We start from the raw sequence: 12,221 nt of genomic DNA on the forward strand, positions 1-12,221 counted from the left end.
TGTCAATTTCTGGCATGGAATAACCTTAATTTCTCAGAACAAGTATAGACTGGCAAGTTTCAGAAGAAGGTTATTTGTTTCTGGCCATTTTGAGCCTGTAATCGAACCCACAAATGCTGATGCTCCAGATACTCAACTAGTCTAAAGAAGGCCAGTTTTATTGCTTCTTTAATCAGAACAACACTTTTCAGCTGTGCTAACATAATTGCAAAGGGGTTTATTAATGATCAATTAGCCTTTTAAAATGATAAACTTGGATTAGCTAACACAACGTGCCATTGGAACAGAGGAGTGATGGTTGCTGATAATGGGCCTCAGTACGCCTATGTAGATATTCCATAAAAAATCCACAGTTTCCAGCTACAATAGTCATTTACAACATTAACAAAGGCTACACTGTGTTTCTGATCAATTTTATGTTATTTTAATGGACAAAATTTTTAGCTTTTCTTTGAAAAACAAGGACATTTCTCAGTGACCCCAAACTTTCGAATGGTAGTGTATATCATAACCCCCCCCCCCTTTCATTTCTTCCCTGTTAGCAGTTGGTCGTGCTGTGAATAGCTCACTATTTGTAGCATCAGTCCAGAAAGGCAGGAAGGAAGGAAGGAACACCTGTGTGTGAGAGAAGAGAGAACAGCCTGTCAAAGGATTGACGCTGTAACTTCAGAGAATGTGTGGGATAAATGCAAAGCATCTCAGTGCCCTAAAATGCACAATGATTACCCCCAATTCCTATATTTAGGCTGTTTGTTCAGAGGAGTTGGGAAGAACTATCTCAATTCGTCTTTCTGTGGGTTTTAAGGAGGTAAGGAATCGATTATGTCAGGGTTGGCTAACCCTCCTCCTGGAGAGTTACTGGGTGTTCAGGGTTTTGTTCCAGAACTACTCTATAAAACACCGGATTCAGCTAAGTATTTCTCATTTCTGTCCTCTCGATGCCTCTTCCACTCTCTTTTTCTATCTCCCTATGGGGTTGGGAGTGTGTAATTCCCCCCTGGTTTATATAATCTACTGTAACCCAGTTTCCAATGAGTCCACCAGTCTTGACCTGCTTTTTATGTGAGCAGGTTGTTGTGGATTGTTCAAGAGGGATGATGAAGCAACTTTGTGGAGTTGGTTGTTGTACATCCGTCTACTGCGGTCAAATCTAACAATTTCAGCTGGTTGGATCTTTACTCTGTGCTGTATTCTGCTTGAGAGAAAGTCTGTCTTCTTGTGTCACAGGTGAGATATGAACCCGGGTCGCTCACGAGAGAAACCAACGTCTTCACCGTTGAGGGCTGACACTGATTTTGAAGTCACAGGCAGGGCTACCTCATCAAGAGACCATGGGAGACCATGATCTGTCTGTGTCATGGTTTGTTTTTCTCAGCTCAAAGCATGCTGGGGGATATACGCGTTAGGGTTGCCTGGGTGAAGTTTGATGAAGTACAAAGATCAGCTGTTGCTGCAGGGAGATTTAGCAACACTTGGTGCCCGCAGCGGGATTTTTCGCCTCTCATCAACACTAGGACGTGCTCTGTTGGCTGTCGAACGGAAGGATGGATTGACCCGATCCCGGTGATGTAATGTGAGCCAAATTAAAAAAGAAGTCCCAGCGTTCGCTGACGTCCCTGACTGATTCGCTCAAAAAAAAAACATTAAATCGGCCCGAGCAGCTTGGCTTTTCCTTAGGATTTGCCTCAGTGCCATTCAACTTCTTAATTGAATTGGGGGAAACATCCCAGCAGTCGAAACAAGTGGTAAATAACACATGGTCATTGTAACTGTGAAGTGTTCCTCTTTTCTTCTTCCCTTTATATTGCACATTTACACAATCGAGAGGAGCCTGTCATTATGGGTCATGAGGTGATGGTTTGGGGACAATTCCGACATTTACAACACACACACGCACCAGGGTTGGGGTCAATTCTGAATTGAGTTGCGAAGTGCTCTTTATTTTCAATTGAATTCTTGAATTTGAATTGACCACACCTCACAGGAAGCAGAATTTTAATTAAAGGTAGAATTTCTATTCAATGAAAATGAAATGGGTAATGGCTATTCAAATGGCTGTTATGTACTGTATGGAGACACATCCCTATACAAATGTGGATGTTGACATCATGTATGGTAAACAATACCATGTATAACATATGGTTGAAATATTACATTTTTTAACTCATTCTCCTAAAACTATAAATATTATTGTATAATTTTGTAGGTTGTCTACAATAATTCAAATTTCACTTAAATGTTAGAAAAAATAAATTTCCCAGAATGCATTAGATCAAATCAAAGACTCCAGAATGGAAGAGAACAATCTAACATCTCATCACAAAAAAATACTGTTTGACATCTGAGTTATAATCAAGTTCATATTTGAAATGGTATCTGTATATCTTTTTAAATTATGTAACAGATGCTTTTGGTAAAATATTTGTCAAAGGAATTACTTTATTTCACGTCTGTTGAATTTCTTTGAATTAAATTATATTCCAATTTTGCTTCCTCTGAGGTGTGTCCAATGCAAATTCTAACTTAAATTCTTGGGTTTAAATTAAGAAATTCCTAATTGATCCCAATCAAGTTCATATTTGAAATGGTATCTGTATATCTTTTTAAATTATGTAACAGATGCTTTTGGTAAAATATTTGTCAAAGGAATTACTTTATTTCACGTCTGTTGAATTTCTTTGAATTAAATTATATTCCAATTTTGCTTCCTCTGAGGTGTGTCCAATGCAAATTCTAACTTAAATTCTTGGGTTTAAATTAAGAAATTCCTAATTGATCCCAATCCCCCCCCCCCCCCCCCCCCCCGTGGGGACTAGCAAAATGTTTGTTCGTTTACTATTCCCCACACACATACAAAATTAGGAATGTTATAATTACGCCACTCTCCTCCTCTCCCTCCTTTTTTTGTGCGACCACAATTCCCTTGCTCCCCCAATTATTTCCCTACGTAAGGGCTATCCATCCCGAGGAGCCTCATTAAGAAGATTACACAGCAGCACAACGGTGCTCGCCGCCTCCCGGACACATACCAGGGAAATTACATTTCATACTTAATTACCCAGGCTGACCCCCCCCCCCCCAAAAAACAATACGCACATATTCCAGAAAGTAACAAATAAATGAAATTATACGAAATATCTGAACAAGCAATTTCAGGTTCCTGAGTGTGTATGTATGTATGTATGTATGTATGTATGTATGTATGTATGTATGTATGTATGTATGTATGTATGTATGTATGTATGTATGTATGTATGTATGTATGTATGTATGTATGTATGTCTTACCACCGCTACATCTATGTATGTATGTATGTATGTATGTATGTATGTATGTATGTATGTATGTACACTGCTCAAAAAAATAAAGGGAACACTAAAATAACACATCCTAGATCTGAATGAAATAATCTTATTAAATACATTTTTCTTTACATAGTTGAATGTGCTGACAACAAAATCACACAAGAATAATCAATGGAAATCCAATTTATCAACCCATGGAGGTCTGGATTTGGAGTCACACTCAAAATTAAAGTGGAAAACCACACTACAGGCTGATCCAACTTTGATGTAATGTCCTTAAAACAAGTCAAAATGAGGCTCAGTAGTGTGTGTGGCCTCCACGTGCCTGTATGACCTCCCTACAACGCCTGGGCATGCTCCTGATGAGGTGGCGGATGGTCTCCTGAGGGATCTCCTCCCAGACCTGGACTAAAGCATCCGCCAACTCCTGGACAGTCTGTGGTGCAACGTGGCGTTGGTGGATGGAGCGAGACATGATGTCCCAGATGTGCTCAATTGGATTCAGGTCTGGGGAACGGGCGGGCCAGTCCATAGCATCAATGCCTTCCTCTTGCAGGAACTGCTGACACACTCCAGCCACATGAGGTCTAGCATTGTCTTGCATTAGGAGGAACCCAGGGCCAACCGCACCAGCATATGGTCTCACAAGGGGTCTGAGGATCTCATCTCGGTACCTAATGGCAGTCAGGCTACCTCTGGCGAGCACATGGAGGGCTGTGCGGCCCCCCAAAGAAATGCCACCCCACACCATGACTGACCCACCGCCAAACCGGTCATGCTGGAGGATGTTGCAGGCAGCAGAACGTTCTCCACGGCGTCTCCAGACTGTCACGTCTGTCACATGTGCTCAGTGTGAACCTGCTTTCATCTGTGAAGAGCACAGGGCGCCAGTTGCGAATTTGCCAATCTTGGTGTTCTCTGGCAAATGCCAAATGTCCTGCACGGTGTTGGGCTGTAAGCACAACCCCCACCTGTGGATGTCGGGCCCTCATACCACCCTCATGGAGTCTGTTTCTGACCGTTTGAGCAGACACATGCACATTTGTGGCCTGCTGGAGGTCATTTTGCAGGGCTCTGGCAGTGCTCCTGCTGCTCCTCCTTGCACAAAGGCAGAGGTAGCGGTCCTGCTGCTGGGTTGTTGCCCTCCTACGGCCTCCTCCACGTCTCCTGATGTACTGGCCTGTCTCCTGGTAGCGCCTCCATGCTCTGGACACTACGCTGACAGACACAGCAAACCTTCTTGCCACAGCTCACATTGATGTGCCATCTTGGATGAGCTGCACTACCTGCGCCACTTGTGTGGGTTGTAGACTCCGTCTCATGCTACCACTAGAGTGAAAGCACCGCCAGCATTCAAAAGTGACCAAAACATCAGCCAGGAAGCATAGGAACTGAGAAGTGGTCTGTGGTCCCCACCTGCAGAACCACTCCTTTATTGGGGGTGTCTTGCTAATTGCCTATAATTTCCACCTGTTGTCTATTCCATTTGCACAACAGCATGTGAAATGTATTGTCAATCAGTGTTGCTTCCTAAGTGGACAGTTTGATTTCACAGAAGTGTGATTGACTTGGAGTTACATTGTGTTGTTTAAGTGTTTCCTTTATTTTTTTGAGCAGTATATATATATATATATATATATATATATATATATATATATATATATATATTATACTGTATATACTGAATATATATATATATATATATATATATATATATAGTGTGTGTGTAGACAGTATGGACAGTATATACATGGAAAAGGTGTGCACAGCAGTAGTTATATAGGATGAAACATGACTAGAACAGTGTATACATATAAAGTGGGTTAAACAGTATGTAAACATTATTAAAGTGACCAGTGTTCAATGACTTTATGTACATAGGGCAGCAGTCCCTACGGTGCAGGGTATAGTAGGCCAGCTAGTGATGACTGTTTAACAGTCTGATGGCCTGGAGATACAAGCTGAGACCGAGAAATGCTTCTATGCACCTGTACTGTCTCCGCCTTCTAGATGGCAGTGAGGTGAACAGGCCGTGGGTTGGGTGGCTGGAGTCCTTGATCCATTTAGCCTTTTCTGTTTCCCTTCACTCCTCTTTCATTTCTGTCCAAGGTAATAGCTTTACTTAATGTCTCCTCAACATTGTTATGGCTATAATGTCCAATAGTCAGATCTGCGCTGTCATTATGCCAACCCCGGATGGACACTCCGATTCGCTATGGTATTATAATATATCTCACCCATGATTAGCTTTCTCAATCAAAAATTATAACGAGGGGGGAATGAATAAGTGCAATTTCAAATTTTTATGGCGAAGTTCAGTCTATTCGGCACTTTTCTCATTTGTCTTTAATGAGACGAGATTAGAAAAGTTGAGAAATACACTTGGGCAGAAATAGCTGATGACTTTTGGATGAGGGGATGTTGAAGGAAGAGTTGAAATCATGCATGTCATTCAGATGCTCAGTGTGGCGTAGTTGGTCATTTCCCCTTCATCGTCGCCTCACTTCCTCCCTCACAGGAAGTCATCTTGATCGGAGGACCTCGTTTTTTGATAGGGCACTGATGGACAAATGTGATACCTTTGGATTCATGATATGTAGCAGAAACAATGAGAAACTGGCCCAAGTGGATGACTGTTTTGGTCAAGAGCTTATTCAACACCTCACTTCACACACAATCCCATTCATCCTTTAATCATTCTACCAACACATCTCTCTCTCTCCCTCCACCAGAACATGTTTGAGAAGCCCTCGTCCCTCCCGGAGTATAAGGTAGCGGCGGTGCAGAAGTCCCGCTTCATCCTGCTTCACTACAGCGTATCCAAGGCATTATGGGACTGGATGATCCTCCTGGCCACCTTCTATGTGGCGGTCACCGTGCCCTACAACGTCTGCTTCACGCCTTACGACGAGCTGGACACGGCCGCCCGCGCCACCATCGTCAGCGACATCGCCGTGGAGATGCTCTTCATCCTGGGTGAGGAGATGGGCGGAGTAAGGGAATAGGAGGTAGGAGGTAGGTTGTAGGATATAGGAAGTAAGGAATATGAAATAGGACGTGCCATCATTGTTAACGACATTGTTGAGGAAATGCTCTTCATCCTGGGTGAGGAAGTAAGGGAGTAAGGGAAAAAGAAAGGAAAGGTATAGGAGATGGGAAGGTTGTAGGAGATAAGGAATAGGACATTGGATGCTTCTCCATCAAAAACCACACTGTCATGGAGATGTTCTTATGAAATAAGGGGATAAGGTGAAAGGATAGGAGGAGATAGGAGGTAAGTTGTAGGAGATAAGGGATAGGAAATAGGAGCTGAAAGCGGCCACCTGCTCCACCAACGTCAACGACATCACCATGGAGATATTCTATAGGCGGTAGGATCTAGGGAATAGGAGGCAAGAGATTGGAAATAATCACGTCAGGATTTGGCTTAATTATGGTTTGCTGTTCTCTTAGTCTTAACTGTATTATCTGTTATGTCCAGTAATTACATCTGACCCAGTGTTTCTCCTGTAGTAGATACATTTCCAAGATAGATAGTATGTGTCCTGGTCAGACTAAGACCTTGGTTCAAATACATTCTTATTTAAGTACACTGCTCAAAAAAATAAAGGGAACACTTAAACAACACATCCTAGATCTGAATGAAAGAAATAATCTTATTAAATACTTTTTTCTTTACATAGTTGAATGTGCTGACAACAAAATCACACAAAAATAATCAATGGAAATCCAATTTATCAACCCATGGAGGTCTGGATTTGGAGTCACACTCAAAATTAAAGTGGAAAACCACACTACAGGCTGATCCAACTTTGATGTAATGTCCTTAAAACAAGTCAAAATGAGGCTCAGTAGTGTGTGTGGCCTCCACGTGCCTGTATGACCTCCCTACAACGCCTGGGCATGCTCCTGATGAGGTGGCGGATGGTCTCCTGAGGGATCTCCTCCCAGACCTGGACTAAAGCATCCGCCAACTCCTGGACAGTCTGTGGTGCAACGTGGCGTTGGTGGATGGAGCGAGACATGATGTCCCAGATGTGCTCAATTGGATTCAGGTCTGGGGAACGGGCGGGCCAGTCCATAGCATCAATGCCTTCCTCTTGCAGGAACTGCTGACACACTCCAGCCACATGAGGTCTAGCATTGTCTTGCATTAGGAGGAACCCAGGGCCAACCGCACCAGCATATGGTCTCACAAGGGGTCTGAGGATCTCATCTCGGTACCTAATGGCAGTCAGGCTACCTCTGGCGAGCACATGGAGGGCTGTGCGGCCCCCCAAAGAAATGCCACCCCACACCATGACTGACCCACCGCCAAACCGGTCATGCTGGAGGATGTTGCAGGCAGCAGAACATTCTCCACGGCGTCTCCAGACTCTGTCACGTCTGTCACGTGCTCAGTGTGAACCTGCTTTCATCTGTGAAGAGCACAGGGCGCCAGTGGCGAATTTGCCAATCTTGGTGTTCTCTGGCAAATACCAAACGTCCTGCACGGTGTTGGGCTGTAAGCACAACCCCCACCTGTGGACGTCGGGCCCTCATACCACCCTCATGGAGTCTGTTTCTGACCGTTTGAGCAGACACATGCACATTTGTGGCCTGCTGGAGGTCATTTTGCAGGGCTCTGGCAGTGCTCCTGCTGCTCCTCCTTGCACAAAGGCGGAGGTAACGGTCCTGCTGCTGGGTTGTTGCCCTCCTACGGCCTCCTCCACGTCTCCTGATGTACTGGCCTGTCTCCTGGTAGCGCCTCCATGCTCTGGACACTACGCTGACAGACACAGCAAACCTTCTTGCCACAGCTCGCATTGATGTGCCATCCTGGATGAGCTGCACTACCTGAGCCACTTGTGTGGGTTGTAGACTCCGTCTCATGCTACCACTAGAGTGAAAGCACCGCCAGCATTCAAAAGTGACCAAAACATCAGCCAGGAAGCATAGGAACTGAGAAGTGGTCTGTGGTCTCCACCTGCACAACCACTCCTTTATTGGGGGTGTCTTGCTTATTGCCTATAATTTCCACCTGTTGTCTATTCCATTTGCACAACAGCATGTGAAATTTATTGTCAATGAGTGTTGCTTCCTAAGTGGACAGTTTGATTTCACAGAAGTTTGATTGACTTGGAGTTACATTGTGTTGTTCAAGTGTTCCCTTTATTTTTTTGAGCAGTATATTTGTATTTTAAATACAACCACTTATTTAATGAATATACTTATTTAATGATTTTCAAATTACACTGCTCAAAAAAATAAAGGGAACACTTAAACAACACAATGTAACTCTAAGTCAATCACACTTCTGTGAAATCAAACTGTCCACTTAGGAAGCAACACTGATTGACAATAAATGTCACATGCTGTTGTGCAAATGGAATAGACAACAGGTGGAAATTAGCAAGACACCCCCAATAAAGGAATGGTTCTGCAGGTGGGGACCACAGACCACTTCTCAGTTCCTATGCTTCCTGGCTGATGTTTTGGTCACTTTTGAATGCTGGCGGTGCTTTCACTCTAGTGGTAGCATGAGACGGAGTCTACAACCCACACAAGTGGCTCAGGTAGTGCAGCTCATCCAGGATGGCACATCAATGCGAGCTGTGGCAAGAAGGTTTGCTGTGTCTGTCAGCGTAGTGTCCAGAGCATAGAGGCGCTACCAGGAGACAGGCCAGTACATCAGGAGACGTGGAGGAGGCCGTAGGAGGGCAACAACCCAGCAGCAGGACCGCTACCTCCGCCTTTGTGCAAGGAGGAGCAGGAGAAGCACTGCCAGAGCCCTGCAAAATGACCTCCAGCAGGCCACAAATGTGCATGTGTCTGCTTAAACGGTCAGAAACAGACTCCATGAGGGTGGTATGAGGGCCCGACGTCCACAGGTGGGGGTTGTGCTTACAGCCCAACACCGTGCAGGACGTTTGGCATTTGCCAGAGAACACCAAGATTGGCAAATTCGCCATTGGCGCCCTGTGCTCTTCACAGATGAAATCAGGTTCACACTGAGCACGTGACAGACGTGACAGAGTCTGGAGACGCCGTGGAGAACGTTCTGCTGCCTGCAACATCCTCCAGCATGACCGGTTTAGCGGTGGGTCAGTCATGGTGTGGGGTGGCATTTCTTTGGGGGGCCAACAGCCCTCCATGTGCTCGCCAGAGGTAGCCTGACTGCCATTAGGTACCGAGATGAGATCCTCAGACCCCTTGTGAGACCATATGCTGGTGCGGTTGGCCCTGGGTTCCTCCTAATGCAAGACAATGCTAGACCTCATGTGTCTGGAGTGTGTCAGCAGTTCCTGCAAGAGGAAGGCATTGATGCTATGGACTGGCCCGCCCGTTCCCCAGACCTGAATCCAATTGAGCACATCTGGGACATCATGTCTCGCTCCATCCACCAACGCCACGTTGCACCACAGACTGTCCAGGAGTTGGCGGATGCTTTAGTCCAGGTCTCGGAGGAGATCCCTCAGGAGACCATCTGCCACCTCATCAGGAGCATTGCCAGGCGTTGTAGGGAGGTCATACAGGCACGTGGAGGCCACACAAACGACTGAGCCTCATTTTGACTTGTTTTAAGGACATTACATCAAAGTTGGATCAGCCTGTAGTGTGGTTTTCCACTTTAATTTTGAGTGTGACTCCAAATCCAGACCTCCATGGGTTGGTAAATTGGATTTCCATTGATTATTTTTGTGTGATTTTGTTGTCAGCACATTCAACTATGTAAAGAAAAAAGTATTTAATAAGATTATTTCTTTCATTCAGATCTAGGATGTGTTGTTTAAGTGTTCCCTTTATTTTTTTGAGCAGTATATTTGGCTGAATTACTTCTATTTGAAGTATTTGAAAGTATTCTCAAATGATTTCCTATAAATAATATTTGAAACTATTTTCAACAATTGTTTCCAAGTATATTTCAAATATCATAGGACCTAACAGACATATTGAAATATGTGTATTTGGAAATACCCTTGTCTCTGTATTTTAGTATTTTCAAATACATACCAATACTTTCCAAGTGTATTTCCAATATTCAACTATTTTTAAGAAAAAATATCCAAATACTTACTACGAAATGAATGTGAAATTAATTGAAATACCTGAATAGTATTTGAACCCAGGTCGGATGCTGGTCCTGAAAAACTTGGGTGTGCAGTCTTTTGCTCCAGCCAGAAACGACAACACCTCTTGGTGAGATATATGTTGAATTAGGTCCTGTAGTGCAGGGCTGGAGCAAAAGCATGCACAGAGTTTTCCCCAAGGGTTGGGTGACCACTATGCTACCATGACTGAAACATTTCTGTGACCACTAAGCAAACATTTAGCTATTTTGGAACCTTATCACTTATTTCATATTATTTATTTCACACAGACATCATCCTGAACTTCCGAACATCCTTTGTGAGCACGTCGGGTCAGGTGGTGTACGAGGCACGCTCCATTTGCATCCACTACGCCACCACCTGGTTCTTTGTCGACCTGGTGGCTGCACTGCCCTTTGACCTGCTCTATGCCTTCAACATCACTGTGGTGGGTATATGAGGTCGTATATTCACATACACTCTACTGTACCTATACACATACAAATTCACTTCAAAGAATAAAAAAATGGCCTGGATAAATTCTAATTAATTTGGTTGGAGGCAAGTGATTCTCAGCAAGTGTAATTTATAATACCTTTGGTAAGCTGCAGGTGCCTACAGGGCAGTGGCAATTTTAGCATGTAAATCTTGGTGGGGCAAACTCCCCCCAATTTTTTTAGATGCATGCCAGCAAAGACACTACACAACACTAAACAAAACATTAATTGCACTATAACGGCGACAAGTGGTGCCCACATAAAGCTGGCCCAACAGCAGAGCTTTCTTTCCAGCACAATGGAGTGAATCCTTACCACCGCTACACCTGGCTATCAGAGGAGCCTTGTCTGGCAGCGCAACAGTTAATTCAGCCTCGTATACTGCCTATTTAAAAAACATAGCTGATATGGCTGACTTGCTTAAACAAATGTGGTTGCTACTGTTAATTGAGATGTACAAACTATGGCATAAGGGAACGATGAGCAGAGAAGAGGCATTCCGTAATTTCGATGAAGACATTAATGAGCGAGCTGGAGTAAGATGGACATAGTCAATATAACTATGTGTTCAGCACTTTTGAAATGTACAGCAACAGAATGCAGAACATGGGTCGTTCTTACAGTATTTTCCCTGTACACCAAGTCAGAACCGTAGGATAAATAAAGGGGGCATATAAGCAGACAATGAAACCTCTTACAATATTAGATGATGAGATTTCTCATAAACAGGTTATAGGCTACATGTGCAGCACCACCGAGTCAGAACAGTAACGTTAGGCAAAATTAAGAGGTGAAAATAGACCAAATCATTAGGGTGAGGCACATGGGCTACTATCAGCTTACTACACAACATACACTTAGTATTACTTTCTTAGCTACTGTATACATATCTCCCTTGCGTATTACATCATTTATGCAGCAGCATACAAGACATTTTTGGATTCACCTTGGCTTGTGATGTGCTCACTGACGGTGGCGCGGCAGTCCTTTGTGGGCAATTTTTTTAATCAAACTTTGTCATCAAAGTCTGGCATTCTCTGGATTTATAGTGGGAACTGAGGAAAAAAATACACAGCCACTCCATTGAATAGCAGGCTACTGGTTGCTTTGCAATGCTTGCAGTTCGCCACTGATTCCTTCCAAACGACTCATGTTGAATTTGCGATGTCCAACTTGTTGTGTAATCTTTATGTCCAATGGCCGATGAGCACCGATAGTTTTATCTATAATTTCTCTTAATTATTTCTCTCCATATGACAAGGATTAAAAAGGATTTGCCAGTAGATTGTCGACTTGATTCATGATGATGACTGCTAGCTAAGATTTTGAAAGTAAGATGTTGACATGAT

At 43.7% G+C, this 12,221-nt stretch overlaps 1 protein-coding gene across 1 annotated transcript in view; it reads left to right on the forward strand.

Moving 5' to 3' along the window:
- Positions 1-12,221, forward strand: part of kcnh4b (potassium voltage-gated channel, subfamily H (eag-related), member 4b) — a 72,978-nt gene that overhangs the window by 37,723 nt on the left and 23,034 nt on the right. The window contains exons 5-6 of the mRNA XM_014158742.3: positions 6,038-6,281; positions 10,666-10,823. Of these exons, the coding sequence (XP_014014217.2) occupies positions 6,038-6,281; positions 10,666-10,823 (402 nt within the window). The remainder of the gene's footprint in view (positions 1-6,037; positions 6,282-10,665; positions 10,824-12,221) is intronic.

The sequence above is a fragment of the Salmo salar genome, chromosome 19 (assembly GCF_965601325.2).
Source record: "Salmo salar chromosome 19, fSalSal1, whole genome shotgun sequence".
NCBI classification, from domain to species: domain Eukaryota; kingdom Metazoa; phylum Chordata; class Actinopteri; order Salmoniformes; family Salmonidae; genus Salmo; species Salmo salar.